Source organism: Hyalella azteca, unplaced genomic scaffold (genome assembly GCF_000764305.2).
Source record: "Hyalella azteca isolate HAZT.00-mixed unplaced genomic scaffold, Hazt_2.0.2 contig5945, whole genome shotgun sequence".
In the NCBI taxonomy this organism is placed as follows: Eukaryota; Metazoa; Arthropoda; class Malacostraca; order Amphipoda; family Hyalellidae; genus Hyalella; species Hyalella azteca.
Genome location: NW_025936119.1, coordinates 17,446 through 34,748, shown reverse-complemented (window position 1 = coordinate 34,748; position 17,303 = coordinate 17,446). Strand labels below are relative to the sequence as shown.

The following is a 17,303-nucleotide window of genomic DNA, read 5'->3' as shown; positions in this document are numbered from 1 at the left end:
GCGTGATGTGAACACATCCATCAATGGATAAATACGCGTGAAATGCACACATCCATTAATGGATAAATACGCGTGATGTGCACACATCCATCAATGGATGTGTACGCGTGATGTGCACACATCCATCAATGGGTGTATACGCGTGATGTGCACACATCCATCAATGGATGTGTACCCGTGATGTGCACACATCCATCAATGGATATATTCGCGTGATGTGCACACATCCATCAATGGATGTCTACACGTGATGTGCACACATCCAGCAAGCCTCTTAATTGTAAGATGCCTAGCTTGGGTGAATATACAGTATATGCCTGATTTGAGTCAAACATCTCGCTTACTTCATTACTACAAACAAATGTTCAATTTTAATTATACTGAAGGCAAACTTCTTCTTACAGCACAATATTGAGTTTAGCTTTTTGTAATAATTATTATTAAAGTAAAATTGTGTTTAAAGTTGTGCTCGTTACTTATATACCTAATGACGAATTGAGTGCAGACTTTCAGACGTTTCTCGACTGAAAGTAGCTTCAAAAAAGTACTTTCAAAAGTAGCTTCTGTTATTTATCAATTGCGTTCGTCTGGAAATTCCGAAGACATAAACAGATAAAACATTTTACCGCATCCTACGACCATTAGTTCGTAATGTTTTCTAAGTTTTTTTTAACAAATCATCATCAGGATGCAGCATCGATGAACTCTGGTGTTTTAATTACGTGAGAGTCTTGATCAGCACTTCAGGCTTGACTCTTGAACGTGCAGATTAGATAACAGTTCCTATATCAGAGATCTCTCAATAGAGAGAGAAAAGTGGGATGCTTTCGGAGAATTCAGATCCTCAAGAATTGAAGAGCACACATTTATAGATAAAGACTCTCAGCAAAGGATCCCATTAATTGTACATTATACATCAATGTTGACTGTTGAGGCTTCCTGATTGCAATTTTTCCGACCTTTAATTTTCTATATGATGTGTTCTCTAATATGAGTATGAATATTGTCTCACCCGACTCTGAATTGTTAATACACCCGACTGAATTGTATATGCTTGCACCTGACCAACCTAAGATTCGGCACTTTTGTACAATCCGCTCAATATTGTTTCTGTACAATATAATGTCCAGTTCTTTCTATGATCGGATTAGAGCTTCGTAAAGTGCATTGGTAGTGTTTGCCATATCTTCATTTGGTCTATACACTCGCCTTACGACTGAGGTCTACTGTTAAATCTGAAACAATGTCAGGAGGGGAACCAAGATCGATTTCGTATATGTGTTTCTCTTCCATGCTGTCCTAAAAGTTTGTGTGATCTAAAATAAACATAGCTCATTGTATCGTTTCATCTTTTAACTTCGGGCAAGCGAATCCACGGTTTCTTCATATTATTTAATGTGGCGGTTTAACGGCGTAACATTAAGGGTACAGATGTAACACAGGCGGTATTCCAAAAATACGGAGATTAAAGATAATACAATAATATATTCGAGTATTGTATAGTCTTTCGATTCGATTTCGATAATTTTTTCAATTATTATAAATAAATTTTTCGATTCAATTAATAATATTTAGATTACGCAATAATCGAATAGAATATTGTATTATCTATTCTAGTTCTAAATAGATGATCATTAAAATCTTGCTTAAAAGCTGTCACGATTGATCGTGGAAGTTGAAGCTTAGTAAATAGTTGAGAGCAATTTTCTCTTAGTGCAACCTTCGGGTTGGTAATATCACAATTTATATTGTTGTATGAGCTGAGACTAGTTCCCAGATGTTCTATACGTCACTGAGCTCACCTCTTCATACAACATATGTTAGCTTCATTAATTCGAACTTCTTCTAGGGTTTATTCGAGTCGCACCCAGGCATTCCTCTCCTAAGTTATTATCATCAGAATTGTGTCTAACTGACGTGCATACAGATGAAGTCCACGGCTCGATGGAGGTCTGTACAACGAATGCAATACAGCAGGGAACTCTTCGCTCGTGTCCGCTGATTGCCAAACAGAAGGGTTTTCTCTATAAAGAATTTGGAGCAAAATAACGACTGCCGCCTATCAACATATCTGTAGCTATTTAGGTACTTTGAGAGAGGATTTATAGTGAATCATTATACAGCAAATGATGCAAAATTTTATGCGCTGAATTACATCAAATTAGAAGTAAAAAATTATTATATACGACTAATGTTGTCAGTTCATTACTATTATGAATTTCGTGATAATTTGTCTCGAGAACAAATTTTATTTTTAACCAGTTAGCACAATTTTCCTCATTGGAGAAAAATTATTGGCTGTATTTTTTGGCGAATGACCAATTATTTCATAAGATACTACATTTCAATTCAAATTACTTTCACCTAACAAGTGAAATGCTTTCCAGCACTCACTTATACCTACCTCTTGCAGTTCTTCTAGCGTTGACAGCAAATGCACCTTCGTACAAGACAGCTACAGACATTCCTTGCCACCTCCATTTAGATTCTAGATGATCTAGCGGTGTTGCTTGCATAAATGTCAGTCAGCTGGTGCGCCCAAGCAGCAGTGTTGCATCAAGCTCTTTAGCAAGCTTTTTAAAGCCATTATCCATGCCTCACGATAGTCTTATCATCAAATTTAAAATTAGAGGGAACATTTTTCTAATTCTTTAGTACAGAGGGGAATGTAAAAAATTCATTATATATCAAACATCGATGCATCAATTTTGAATACATTTTCGTAAGAGGTTACATGATTATTGCGGCATATTGGATTAGAAATCAGGGTTTAAAAGTCAAGTAAGCAGACCAAAAGTTATAAGTAAATGAAATCATATTTTCACAATGAATTATGTGAATTCAGTAAAATTTTGCCTATATAAATTTTGCCATTGAATACACCCACTGGACAATCTGTTGCCAGTCTTGCAGACGTTTTTAGGAGTTCGTGCGCAAAGTTTCACTAAAATTTATTTAGTAGTTCGGAAGGTAATACTGGCGAAACCGGCCCCAAGAGTCCAAGACTGAACACGAAAATGTCAGGCGGGCCAAGTGAGAGGCTTCTCCCCGTCTTGATCTTAATTATCGTCTGGATATCGTAATATTTATATGCCGTGGAAATTATTGTTAAGTGTCAATGATTAATAATCAAATATGGCCATTAATTTTCTGTGAAAGTGTGAAATTGATGTCTAGAGTTAAAGTGTTGGCTATTTTAACTTCTAAAACGTCAAATTAAGAATAATTGTAATTGAGTTAATGAAAAGTCTTGCTCACACGTAAGAATGAAGACGTTAGGATATATTTTCATTAAATAATGATGATGTATTTCACTAAAATAAAACAAGTCAGATATGATCGACAAGTTTGATGTCAACATAAAAATAAAATGGTCAACCATCTAATTTCTTTGTTTGATATTCAGAGAAAGTTTAAGTGTATAAAGGTAAACTGAAGTAAATATTCTATTCGCTCGATCCGAATCCGATGATATGATGGTGTGGTTTACTGAATACAAATTTTGATTATTACAAAAAAAAATATATATTTCTAAGTCTCAACATAGGCAGCAGCGCTCAAAGAGTTTACAAAGACCACAGTTGCGATCTTATATATATGTTCTGTTGCGTTCTCTATAATATATTGCTTCTGTTCCACTCAAGCTTTCCACCTGCGAAACGGCTAATTATTTCTTCCCACTTAAGAAAATTGGACAATAAATAAATAACAGGAGACTTCTGACAAATTGGGGTGGATGTCACACAAGCAGGGAAGAAGTGCAGCATAATTAATACAGTTTATTTTTATGCAATGGTTAAAGGATTATTTTAAATTAACATTTGTGGCCCTAAAATTTTATGATCAGGAAAACGTTTTTAAATGTTGATTTACGTTGAACTTGAAAATATGATACGAGAAAATCGTGATTAATAAAGTATGATAATCCAAGATGCGGGGACTCTAGTCTCTTCCTGACTAACTCATTAGCCATATTAGATAACCCTGAATGAGGCTGAATCCTGATGATGAAAATACATGACGCATTGCATTACCGATCTTTAAATATTTTAATACGCTTGTAAATGATGTTAGCAAACTGTATAATAGATGTCGAGAGATGCCGTATCTTGTTAACGAGAAATTGTTACCATTGCTGCACTCATAGGGCAACATGGGGCAGCGCGCCCCCCCTTTTTTAAACTAAATTTTTGATGAAGTTTTAATTGATACGAGGTGGTTCTTTGTTTTGTTTAAAGGTACAACTAATGAGGAATGTATGATGTGAATTAGACGCCTATAGAGTTATTAAATTTTTAATGATACACTATTTTGTAAAAAGTGTCAAAATGGGCCCATTGCCCCACCCCTGGGGTAATGGGCCCATGTGCTAGGGGCAAGACGCCCACCCTTGGTCCCTTTACCCCAATTGCAAATTTTTCGTTTAAAAATGATAAAACAACACTTTACAGTTAAAAATAAGAAAATGTAATAAAAAATACGACATTCATTCATTTATTAACAACTCAAAAAATCATATCCTTAACTTGAAAAAAATATACTCTTGGCTTAAAAAAGCTATCATTGACGTGAAGAAAAATATTTCATTGACATAAAATATATATCCTTGACTTAAAAAATATATCCTTGCGATAAAAAATTCGTCCTTGACATGAAAAAATGTATCCTTGACTAGAAAAAATATATTTAGTTGATCAGAAAAAAATAACACTTAGCAAAACGTAAATCCGTACACTTCATCCCAGTGAAACTGTCGACCGGCGGTAGAGAACACGGACCAATATCTGCCATACTTAGCGAGAAACCCGCATGGGCCAATGACCCGCAGTGGGCTCGCTGCCACATGTTACCCTATTCTTTGGTATCTCAGAAATGAATGAAATACAATGCATAATTAGTAAATGAATTACTGATACATGAATTCCTTTCATGAAATGAGAAAGTTGAGTTTGCATGGCTAATTAATAATTAAAGATGAATCATTATTAATGAAACAGAAAATGATAATATGGAAATGTTAGAAAGAAAATTATATGTACCAAAAATATTCCATAGAAATAGGTTCCGTACAGTTAGCGTCTGCAGGGTATTATGCGGTCATTATTGTAAGTAATATTTGTATAAATATGTATATTTCAGTATACATATGAATAATAGTCTTGTATTTTTAATTATTTTAAAAATTGTTGCTTTGAAATCTACATTGATTTTGCAGCTTGAATGGTCAGAATAATGATTTTGTGTTTCAAATTGAAGTAAAAAATTCTTTGAAAATTTTAGGTAGTAAATCGTATGCTTTTTCTTAGAGTAAACTTAATCACGAAATAAATTAATTAAAAGGTATATTGCAAATCGACAATACGTTAATCAAACTAAAACGTATTATGTAACTGGTGATCAATGTTCAAATATTTGTTAGTAGACTCAATTAAAGCTTATTATTATCATTATTTCAATTTTGAAGCACAATGGGCACCAAATCCGCACAAATGAGTATTTTCGTATCAACATTTGTATTTTTATCACCGCAACATCGTCCTATGCTTCTCTTCACGAACGAAACTTTCTTTTCTTCTTGGAATGTATCCCAGTAATGCAATTTTTCTTTCATTATTTTCTGAATTTCCTGGTAGTCTTTCCACTTTCTTTCGTCCTGAGTGGCTTCAAGTGGTATTTCAGCAAATTTCTTCATTTGCTTGTTGATGTCATATTCTTTGAATCTTTCCCAAGCTTTTCTTACTTTAGGGTTCTTTGGGCCATGCTTCTCGTTCGGTTTGAAGCACGCTACTATTTTCTATTGGAGAAAAATAAGAAATTATATATGAGTCATGAGAGGCAACAGTTGAAGCTTCTTTCTTTTTCTACAAAAAAAAATAAAAATAAGCATAAAACGCAAAAAAATTATAAATGAAAATGAAGAAAGCCAATCGAATAAATAAAATGAATGCATTCTTGTTGCACGTTTATATTCTAAGATGATACAGTGAGACTGACCAAAAGAATATAAGTTTTTACATCATAATTAATAAATCTCCACTCAGATTCATTTAGATTTATTTAAATTCAACATTAAATTGAAACGAAAGTATCCCTCAGTTCAAACTTTACATGTTACTTTTTGCAACGCAAATAACTCATCAATTACGTTTATTAAATATCTTGATACGATTATATTGTTAGATAATAATAATCTTCAAGTCAACAACACACACGACGTTATCTACGATGGGATTTTCAAGTGAAGTCCAAATCTATGTATAGTCATCAGCAAGATCATTCGAATACATTTGAATAAAAATCGTGCATTGATAAATTCCATTTAGCTCCTGATAAGAATAAGCAATTACTTTGATTAAACTGGATGCGAACCACTTGACCATTACTTTGATAATACGGTATGCGAACCACTTGACTATTACTTTGATAATACGGTATGCGAACCACTTGTCTATTACTTTGATTATCCGATACCTATGTGAACCACGTCACCATTTGTATTGAAGATATTTTGCATGAAATAATTCACATCGATCAAAAGCTGATGGATGATATAGTTCAGACCCATCAAAGACTGATGGATGATATAGTTCAGACCCATCAAAAGCTGATGGATCATGGATGATATAGTTCAGACCCATCAAAGGCTGATGGATGATATAGTTCAGACCCATCAAATAGACCCATCAAAGACTAATGGATGATATAGTTCAGACCCATCAGAGGCTGATGGATGATATAGTTCAGACCCATCAAAGGCTGATGGATGATAGGCCTGAAATCATTGCAAACAACGCCCATATTGGTTAGTATTGTAACATATGCGTAGATTTTGTTTGCGTGAATCACCCTTCCGAAGATTACTTCGAGTTTACTTCAGGTTTTCTGTAAATAATTTATTTATTATTGGATACAAATTTAACAGAAACCTGAACCTCCGTGTAAGATGGGATAGCTTTGTACATGTTATCAGCTTAGGGCCTAATCATGGGTGGAATACCGCAATAATTAACATAAAATCTAAAATATGAATGGACTTTGAGATTTTTTATCATACAAAGCAAGGCTGTGGTAGAAAAGAGACCCTAATCTTTATATTAACAGTGATATTAGAGTTGTTTACAGTTATTATTATTATTATTATTATTATTATTATTATTATTATTATTATTATTATTATTATTATCCTTAGGGAAACGTAAAAGAGTTCAGCTACTACTAATAATATATGTCATATATAGACCCTTTTGCAAATAAATGAACGTTGTAGTCGAATACGGATGATTGGTTCATTGGCAAGGATTTAAATATGCTCCAAATAATTAACCAAAAATACCGCATTGTACAGCACTCACCTTAATAATAGTTTCGCCTTCCATATTTTTACAAGTGAAGAAAAACGCGACTGGCAGCATAGCCATCGATACTCCGAAGAGAATCCAGCCGAACACTGCTCAAAAAATGTTAGTATTTATTACTGGTGAAATAACAATATCGAAAATTCATGGTTTAATTAGCCGATAAGATTTATAGAGATGATTTGAGTAGGAAGTATAGCTTGATTGAACTGCGTTCTCTTATCGTGGACTATTGCAACAAATTAACAGTGAAATTTTGATATTCCTGCAATTGAAAGTGCAATAAAGATATTCAAGAGTTTTTAAATATTTATTAGAATCAGTTATTCCCGATTCGTGACTTGAAATAACGTAAAAATGTTGAACGAGCTAGTTAATATTTGCTATAGTACAGTCATTGGTTTTANATCTAGATGTGTATAAGAGACACATTTATTACTTTCAAACAGATAAACGTTACTTCGTAGTTGCACTTTCAACACGTCATTTATCACTCACCGCGACCAATGAGCGGAAAAGCCAGTCCGCCATTGTAAGTAACCACTTTAAAGTCCAGCAGAAAATATATGAAAAGAGCGATGAGTGCCACGGGCACGAAAAACTGAAGACAGAACCGCCAATAGAAGCCCAGCTTGATGTTGATCATGAATTGTACGTCTCTGCGATATCTGGCGTACGCTGAAAATTAAATGAAATTAAGTTAGTTCCCGCTGACAGAGGTGAGCAGTAGCGCGCTACATGTAGCGGTAGCGGTAGCAGCGCTACATTTAAGCAATTGTAGCGGTAGCGGTAGCGACCGCTACATTTAGAGCATGTAGCGGTAGCGGTAGCGCCCGCTACATTTAGAGCATGTAGCGGTAGCGGCCGCTACATTTCAAAGCAGCGTTGCCCAGCTCTGTCCGTTGAATGGATAATACAATGCCTGACCATGTTAGGAATCATAAATAACATTTTAATTTGCCTTTGTTGCTGCACCTGGGATAAAGTGCAAATAGGATTGGATGATGATATGACTTAAACGACCGTGTTGTCGGATTAAGGTTCTGAATGTTGCTCATTGACATTTTGACCAAACAACGGACATTTTTGTTTTAATCTAAGATTAGGAAATTAGTGAAGAAAATAAGAACATAAAATATTAGTAATTCGTACTACGTATTAACGGTAATAGTAATGCATTCGGTGCTAGTATATACAGAAATATTAAATTTTCTTAAAAATTTAAATAGAAATATATACGGGTGTACTAATATATACGGCAATATAGTATTATGTAAGGGAATTGTAATATGAACCAGACTTTGGTTGTACATCTGATGGTTTGGCCGTCAACTTGCCATGGAAGTAATGTTCGGTCGACAAATTTTATGAACGGGACTGAATGACAACGAATCTAGTACAATTTATTTTCAGTATCCATTGCTATCAGAGGCTGAAATCTTCTTTATTTGAAAATGAATTAGAAAGTCTCAATCCTATCACTTTTTGCATTAAAATAATCCCCGTTTTTTCGGAGATGGACAAACGCTGAAATTAAAATCCGCAAATCCGAAAATTCACAAATCTCGCAAAAAATTCACGACAATTTCAAAATAATTTGGTAATTTATATATCAAAACTAATACGTTCCCATTAGATTCATGAACAATTTCGCGATATAAATAGACCGACTGTAAATCCACATGAGGCATGCGCATTCAATGGTAGCCAGAATGTAGATGATGAATCCACCACCGAAGAAGTCAACGAGATCCAACACCCACTGTCCACCCTGGAAAACATTTCATTTTACATTAGATAAAACAAGATAACAGAAGAAATATCCTTAGATATTCCTCAAGATAAGAACTAATTTCAAACTTGCTGTTTAGAAATATTTGAATATTGAATAATCTCCACTTTATTCACTGGAAAATTTTTCGTTTAATCTTTGTACTTCAGAAATCATGAGTTTTTGTTTAACATGAACATGGAACCAGAGCATATTGCATACGAGGCGAATGATACTACTATATGGAAGACTTATCGGTAGATCAGAATATATTGCATTAGATCAGCTGACCGGTGTAATGAAAACTAGTGCGATGAAGAAGAATATGATGCACATGGCGACGGTGATCCATTCTGGTTTTATTTTATTTTTAAAAATTGGCACGAGTTTATCTTGGACGACACTGATGCCCGCGCTGGCAAGCCCCATGGCTGAACCGATGCCCAGAGTGAGCAGCACCAGGAAGAAGATCACTGCAAAAAGCTGACGAAGATGGAACAGAGAATACAAAATTATATTGAGAAGTGGTGAGTGATAAGCATGTAAAAGTTTTTGATGATGTGACTGGTGTGGGAGGGAAAGTTTGATAATGCAATAATATGATGCGATAATTTAATGATTAAGTAGAAAATATTCATTAGGTATAGCTACGCATCATCAAGGGGCCATAGATTCCTGATCGCCGGTGGGTACACATTACGTAAACATTCTATACGCGAGATTTATTAGAAATAATTGTCAGTAGGCACAAATAAAATTGTTTCTTAAAAGTTTCCATTCAGATGTATGTTGCAATGGATATTGACGATTAGAATTTTTTAGAACGAATTACTTTCTAACCTGCGGAACGGTCTCAAATGATGCTATGGCGGTAGGATAGGCGACGAAAACAAGCGACGTGCCACCGGTGACGATGTCGTCGAAATTCTTAGTGTTGGTGACGTACTGAAGATATCCTAGAATACTGAAGATGGTGAAGCCTGCCAGCAGCGAGGTGATTGTGTCCATGAGGCTGATGATCAGCGAGTCTCTGTTGTGTGAGAGATGGTGAATAAGTTCTTGTGAAAAATAATAAATTGAAGGTTTTTTTTCAGACGTACGAGCAGAGAGTCACAGTAGAGTGAAGGTTGGCAAGTGAAAGTTGACAAATTATGAGCAATGAAACGACAAAGAGTTTAAGATGTTTTCCAGACTGATGATTAGCGAGTGTCTATTGAGAGATGCGAGTTGAATAAATAGTAGCGAAAAGATAAAGAATGTATAGGTGTTGTTCCGGCTAATGCTTAGCGAATCACTGCACGGAAGAGGTTAGTGTAGACATACTGGCATAAGTTTAAGATTTTCATCATAATAATAATAATAATAGCGGTTTCAGCGTTTATTAGGCCGTAGGCCTGTCGCCGATTCTTAACATCGCAGAACATTCAAAGCTTGTGAATGTTCTGCCTAAAGGTCTAAATGTCTAGCGTTGCATGTCGTTAAATTTTGATTTTTGAACTTATTTACTAAATTTTACGATGACCAGTGTATATTATTTTAGTCAAGATGGTAGGAATAACAGAGTTAAGAACTTGGCTGGCTTATAACCTGTAGATATTGTGTCTGAAGTCGTTGTGACTGGAGTACATGATGACGGGACCAAAGCCAACAGACAGACTGAAGAACGACTGAGTGACTGCGTTGTACCAGACCTGTAGGTATAGCAAAAGAAACATCACAGGGAAGAAGGATCGAATTTAGCATGCTTAAGTGTGCTTATTTCAGTATAAAAAATTAATTCAACAAAACCTTTGCCGTAGTAAATAATTTTTCGTTTATTTTACTTGTATTGAATTATTGACTAAGTCAAATAAATTGTACGCAAAAAATAGCTTAAAAACAGACATCATAAGCGGATTTCGAGCACCACAAAATATCCTGGAAAATGAAGTAGCATGATCAGCTAGCAAACAATTTTTGCNAGAGTTAATATTGAAACTCTATATAAAATTCACTCTTATAAAATACATTAACTGATTTTAAATTAATTAAATTAAAACTGCGATCACGAACTTTCGAGTTATCATCGAAATCGATCGTGATGGAGAATGAAGATGACGGTGAAAAAAAATTCAAATAAAATATAACATTTTAAAATTAATATTGCGTTGCGAAACCCCTGCAGGTAATAAATGAGTCACTCGTAATTATGATTTTATATTAAACTGAAATATACCTTGGCTTCAATGATTTTCTCCCACCGCGGAGTGATGAACTGGTTGATTGTAGGTATAATATTTGCCACATTGTTATAATATAATAATTAAAAAAAAATGAAATAAAATTGCACAGTTTAATCTACATTGCAGAAGAAAACACGATCCAAAAAATGTACAACACATGTAACCTTATTTATATTGAATTTTGAATTAATACATGGGGTCAACATATTGAAGCAGCGTGGTTGAACTACATTGTAAAATTTTCTAATATTTTAGAAAAAATATTTTACACAGCATGGGAGATAATATACGTGAAAATTCATGCATTAAACAAACAGCTTAACGTACGAAATGAAATTATTAACAACGTATAACGTAGTTTGGGTGAACATACCACAATCATCGACGCTTACCATTTTTACATATACTACACCGTCACTAGTTTGCTGCGTATGGAAATAAGATATTCAATCAATATCTTTAAAATATTGTAAAATGCTGCTAACTATTAAAATATTATTGAAATTCACAAAATTTTTATGAACCACAAAAACAAATCTATAACAAAACATAACTGAACTAAACTAGAATTTTGTTGCCATATACAATCTGAATTACAATATTACGATGACATTGCCAGTAATGTTGCTTGAATTCGAAATTATTATACGGTAAGGAAATGTGCATTGTATGTATGCCGTGTGGGGGGGCATTTTATGCGTAACCGGATTGTAGCAACATTATCAAAATTCTGTTACAACACAGAATTCTTGCGGGTTAAGAATATTTAGATTTGACATGGTAATAGTACATGTGCTTGCATTAACTTTGTATTATGTTGAGAAATGTCATGATATTGAGATTTCGTTAGAAATTCATAACTCAATGATCGCACTTTTGCAAAAAAGTCTTTTGGGCGCATATCTAGCTTATGTAAAAATATTAAATAGATCCATTTATCGTCTGTTTTTTATTTATGCACACATTTTTTGACAAATTAATAAAGGATTTAAGATCTGTCGAGTTTTTTTTAAGGAAATGGTCGTTAAAATACTACCTCGATGGTTTCGAGTGTCCTCTTGCTCCGCGATTATTCGGTTTGATATATTGGTATTATATATTATATAAGTAGGTATAATATTTGCCACTTTGTTATAACATATTAATTTCCGCAAAAAATGAAATAAAATTGCAAAGTTATTTGCACTGCAGAAGAAACCACGATCCAAAAATGTACAACATATGTAGCCTTATTTTTATAGAATTTTGAATTAATACATGGGGTCAACATATTGAAGCAGCGTGGTTGAACTACATTGTAAAATTTTCTAATATTTTAGAAAAAGTCTTCTGGGCGCGTATCTAGCTTATGTAAAAATGTTAAAAAGATCCATTTACCGTCTGATTTTTATTTATGCACACATTTTTCGACAAATTAATGGAGGATTTAAGATCTGTCGAGTTTTTTTTAAGGAAATGGTCGTTAAAATACTACCTCGATGGTTTCGAGTGTCCTCTTGCTCCGCGATTATTCGGTGCGTTCAATTATTTTATTAAATAATTCACGGAACGACGGAAATCAACAAATACTTTCTCTGATATTAGATACAACAATTAATTGCATTAATTTTGAAGTGGTATAACTCACTTTTCCCGAAGATTTGACCCCCCGGTACAAGCAACCTCCGATGATAAGCCAGGCTGCGATAAGGCAGATGGCGAGTCTCCAGTCCGGTACTCCGGGACCGTTGTCTAGGTTCGCTGGCTGCTGCAAGAGGTAGTCCCTGCAAATTAAAAAAAATAATAATAATAGAGGTTCTGTGCAGAATCTACTTCAATTATGCTGTGCTAAACCGCTCGGCCTCCTCGCCGATTCTGACCAGAACCAACGCACAGAGCTGGGATCGAACCCGCACCTCTCTGCTCCTGTCTTGGTACTCTGAACTGTAACCACTGGGCCACCCTGTCCACCTTGTAACTAACTTGAGCGAGCAACATGGAAATTGGAATAGCATTCAACTATATAACTAATTTTACTGAATTATGAATTTCACGTCAAAGATTGCCATTCAATATGGAAAAAGAGAATGTCTTTGGGAGAAAACTAAATATGGGAACAGAGAACATAATTAACCTAAGCAACTTATGAAAACCCATTTCTAGAGCTGTGATGATCGCCAGGCATCAGATGTGACTGCGGCCTTTTACGCTAAGAAATGTTCCCGGACCCCATCGGATTAATGTGTTTAGTTGTCACTTAAAAAGTCTTCCCTATAAGAACGGCAGTCATTTTCTGATAGCCCATTTTCAGCGCATTTTCTCATTTACAGAAAAAATGCGCTATTTCGCTCGTCATGTCCGTCCGTCTGTCTGTCCGTGACCACGTTTTCGTCGATGAGAAAATGCGCTCTCTGTCACACGCTGCAGTGAGTACTGAGTTATATTTTTTGTTTAAACTTTACAGTAACGTTGAATAATTTCTTAAACTTATTTCCCTCGCCTGAAATATTGAAGAGCAGAAATCTCTTTAGACGAGTTACCCCCGCCCCCGACTGCAATCCCCGAGAGGTTTGCTGCGGCGTCGCCCGCGTTGACTTCAATGCAAGTGTCGTTGTTGGCCCAGGACTCATCACAAACAGCCCACGGTAATTGCGACTGGAAGGACATCACTAAATAGAAGATCGAGATGGCGATGATGGAACTGTAGTAGCAGACGACTGACGATGACGCGATGGCTTGTGCGTAGCCCACCCCTGCAATAAGTTTATATACGGAGCGTATTAATTCATTCATATATATACAGTATATAGCGGATTCAACTGTTTATTGTATATTTTGTTGTCGTTTTAACAGGGAAGTTAATTTTGAGTCTGCATTCTTAGGAACTCAATTTATCAATGTAATAGTAAGGATTTTATTGACAAATAAGTAAAATCAAGTAAAATCATCAAGTAAAAAGTACTTAATTCTTAAACTTAATTTATTCACCTAATATTGCATTCTTTACCTTTTAAAGCGGGTAAAACATTCCAGTATTTCACCATACTCTGTGACGTAAACTGGCCAAGGCTCAGCTCCAAGAAGTAGAGGGGCTGATGACATTCAAAATAAAAAATGAATACTAAATGTATTATAAAAATTATTTTCTCACGGTAGTGGAATAAATAATTCCTTATAAATAGATCCACTGAAATCAACCTTGAATGCTCATATGTGCAGTTGAACGGTTAATGTTATATGAGCAGTCCAGCTACATCGATTTAATTTCAATAGTAATGCTATACTTTGGCTTTAGTTTGGCTGAAAATAATATGTATTAATATAACTATTGCCTTCATATCTTATTTTAGTCATAACCATTTTCTAAGTGACCCCCCTTGGAAATGAGTGAGGGTTAAAAGCTTTTATCATCGGTGATTGTGAGGAATCGGACTTATTATTCATTGACTTATATAAAAGTTATTCTTACTCTTCCAATGAAGAAGAGCACGACAAGGTAGGGGATGAGGAAGGCTCCTCCCCCGTTCTGGTAAGCCGTAGTGGGGAACCGCCAGAAATTCCCCAGCCCCACCGACATGGAGATGCACGACAGCAGGAACTCGATGGGGTTCCCCCACTGATCTCTATGTTCCCCATCTTCCTCTGGTGGGGAAGTCTTCCCGTCAGCGTTCTGTTGTTTTGCAAATTTTGATTATTTTACTAGAATTATTCTAAAAATGAGCTTTTGTTCAATAATTCGTTGCTTGAATCTTTTAATTAATTTTTATGGAAACGAGAATCTCTTGAATTATTTTATTATTGTGAGGGATGATTCATTATCAAAGCCATCGGACGCTTGCAATCAGCACTATTGTAATCAGCACTAGCAGCCAACAAACCACTATTAATGCTATAAGAGCCTGAATTCACGATATTCAACAGAAATAATTGAGGGATTACAAAATTTTACCAAAACATATTACGCGCTCTTTAAAATAATTTTTAATCGTGGTTAAGACATTTATGCAATTCAGTAATAATTACTATTCTACAAGCATAAGAGTCTAATTAAAACCCTTTTTTTTAAATCCTTATTCAAATGACATTTATAGGAAAGCTGCAATGTCAACTTATGATACAACAACGCATATTTGTATTATTTTTAATTTTTTTAAACAGAATCACTGATTGCACCAATCTTGACTCTTCCGATACAAATGATTACAGGATTGTAGGCTATTGGTATAGATTTAACATACCTCCGCGTCTCTCCAGCTGTATGCGGAACTGGCGTCTGAAGGCCTTTGAGTTTCCTGAAGAAGCAGTGTTTAGTTAAAAAATCGTTTAGACGAGGTCTAACCTAATATAAACACAAGCTAAGTCAATAAATACACAACATTACATTACTGTGGAAGAACGTTGGCTGAAATATTCTGTCCAATTACCTACAAAGTTGAAATTATTCATAAATGAAATGAATTTTACGCCTTATTGGAAAAGTATTGATAAATCAAATTCGAAATCTTGCTGCGCTTCCCTCTTTTTTGATGAAGTACTGTATCACAATGTCGCGCAATTGGGGCATGTTTTATTGGGACTTTACATTTAATTTTAAGTTTTTAGGGCTACTACTTGGCCATCGTATAAATGTCCTTACTAAATGCTCGCTCCTATCAGGCTATATTGTGCTAAATTGTTCCAGTGCTGGGGCTGGATGCAAGGCTTAGATTTTGGGTATCTGAATTGCAGGATATTTTGGTATTATTTATGATTTGTTATGATATAATATTATGTATATTTAATTAACTTTAGGGGACATAATTTCAGTATCCATGCGTAGGTCCAGTATTCGGAAACCATGTGATACGACACCTTGCAATTCCAGTGCCGACAAACTATGTTAAGCTGAATGCATAACATTACGTTTCTAAATTCTTCGTATCAGTTCATAAAATAGTTTATTATTTTTTTATTATATGAACTGAAAAAAATTTCTAAAGATGACGAAATGCCGTTGACGCCAAGTACTTACTGTAAATTTGGATACTGCATTTCACCTTAATAAAATATTATTCAGTAAACAATACGCAAATTAAAATGCTAATACTGAGAGCGATACAAATACCAATTCCATCAAACACCTCAAATAATATTTAAATACGCAAAAAGTGCAATAATTAGGATTTGCTATTGCAAAGAATTGTATTATAACAAGCATGGTCCACAAAGTCGCGATAACTGAACGTCGCCGTGTACGTATATTTAATTTCAATAATATTTGAAAGTTAATCTTTTTTCTCTCTAAGAACTCTTTGAAAATAATGGAAGTGTCTATGCGTGCCGTACAAAAAAAATAAATAAGAATAAAGAATTTTTCCTAAATCTATTTTATACTTTACCTTCGTCTTGTCATTCGCCGCTGGCCCATACGAAGAGGACGTATGCTTCTTGCTCACATAACCGACAATCTATGGAGTTGAGTATGTCTTAAATATTTCAAATTTTCTTCAATAATTCAGTTTTTATTTTCTTTTGATAGGTAATTTTGCAAAACAATAAAGAAGAATCAGATATTCTGATAGTGGTGGAATAATATAATTCAAAGCAGTGCAAAAAGTTACACTAATCGCATTGCTCCTGCTTTGCCATTGATTTTTAACGTTTTACTCTCTTAGTCTCATTTAAAAATACAATGAATAGTGCATTATTATCTAATCCTTCTATATATTCATACCTCTTCATCCTTTTTGAATGCAGGGTTCTCGTAGGCGTAAATTGGCACCGCCTGACCGAGTAAGAAAATCCATCACGGTACATCATAAGTAAATCCTCATGAAGGGAATATAAATTTCGGTTATTGGAAAATAACATTAGAAACGTGATTATTTGTATATTAGCTCTCTATTATCTAAGCGGTTTCATGAACGTTGAGCTATTATTTATTTCAACTTCTGTGGTAAAATGATTAAGAAAAATCTAAAATTACAACTTTTTCCC

At 34.7% G+C, this 17,303-nt stretch overlaps 1 protein-coding gene across 1 annotated transcript in view; it reads right to left on the bottom strand.

Annotated features, from left to right (window-relative positions):
- Positions 1–4,790: 4,790 nt before the first annotated feature.
- The window catches only part of LOC108672765 (sodium-dependent nutrient amino acid transporter 1), a 13,077-nt gene continuing 564 nt past the window's right edge, over positions 4,791–17,303 (bottom strand). The window contains exons 2-16 of the mRNA XM_018160495.2: positions 17,041–17,091; positions 16,706–16,774; positions 15,566–15,619; positions 14,797–14,997; positions 14,335–14,419; positions 13,828–14,080; positions 12,976–13,111; positions 11,342–11,392; positions 10,714–10,817; positions 9,967–10,156; positions 9,418–9,609; positions 9,027–9,126; positions 7,854–8,033; positions 7,353–7,447; positions 4,791–5,794 (exon numbers count right to left, since the gene is read on the bottom strand). Of these exons, the coding sequence (XP_018015984.1) occupies positions 5,453–5,794; positions 7,353–7,447; positions 7,854–8,033; positions 9,027–9,126; positions 9,418–9,609; positions 9,967–10,156; positions 10,714–10,817; positions 11,342–11,392; positions 12,976–13,111; positions 13,828–14,080; positions 14,335–14,419; positions 14,797–14,997; positions 15,566–15,619; positions 16,706–16,774; positions 17,041–17,091 (2,103 nt within the window). The 3' untranslated portion in view covers positions 4,791–5,452. The remainder of the gene's footprint in view (positions 5,795–7,352; positions 7,448–7,853; positions 8,034–9,026; positions 9,127–9,417; positions 9,610–9,966; positions 10,157–10,713; positions 10,818–11,341; positions 11,393–12,975; positions 13,112–13,827; positions 14,081–14,334; positions 14,420–14,796; positions 14,998–15,565; positions 15,620–16,705; positions 16,775–17,040; positions 17,092–17,303) is intronic.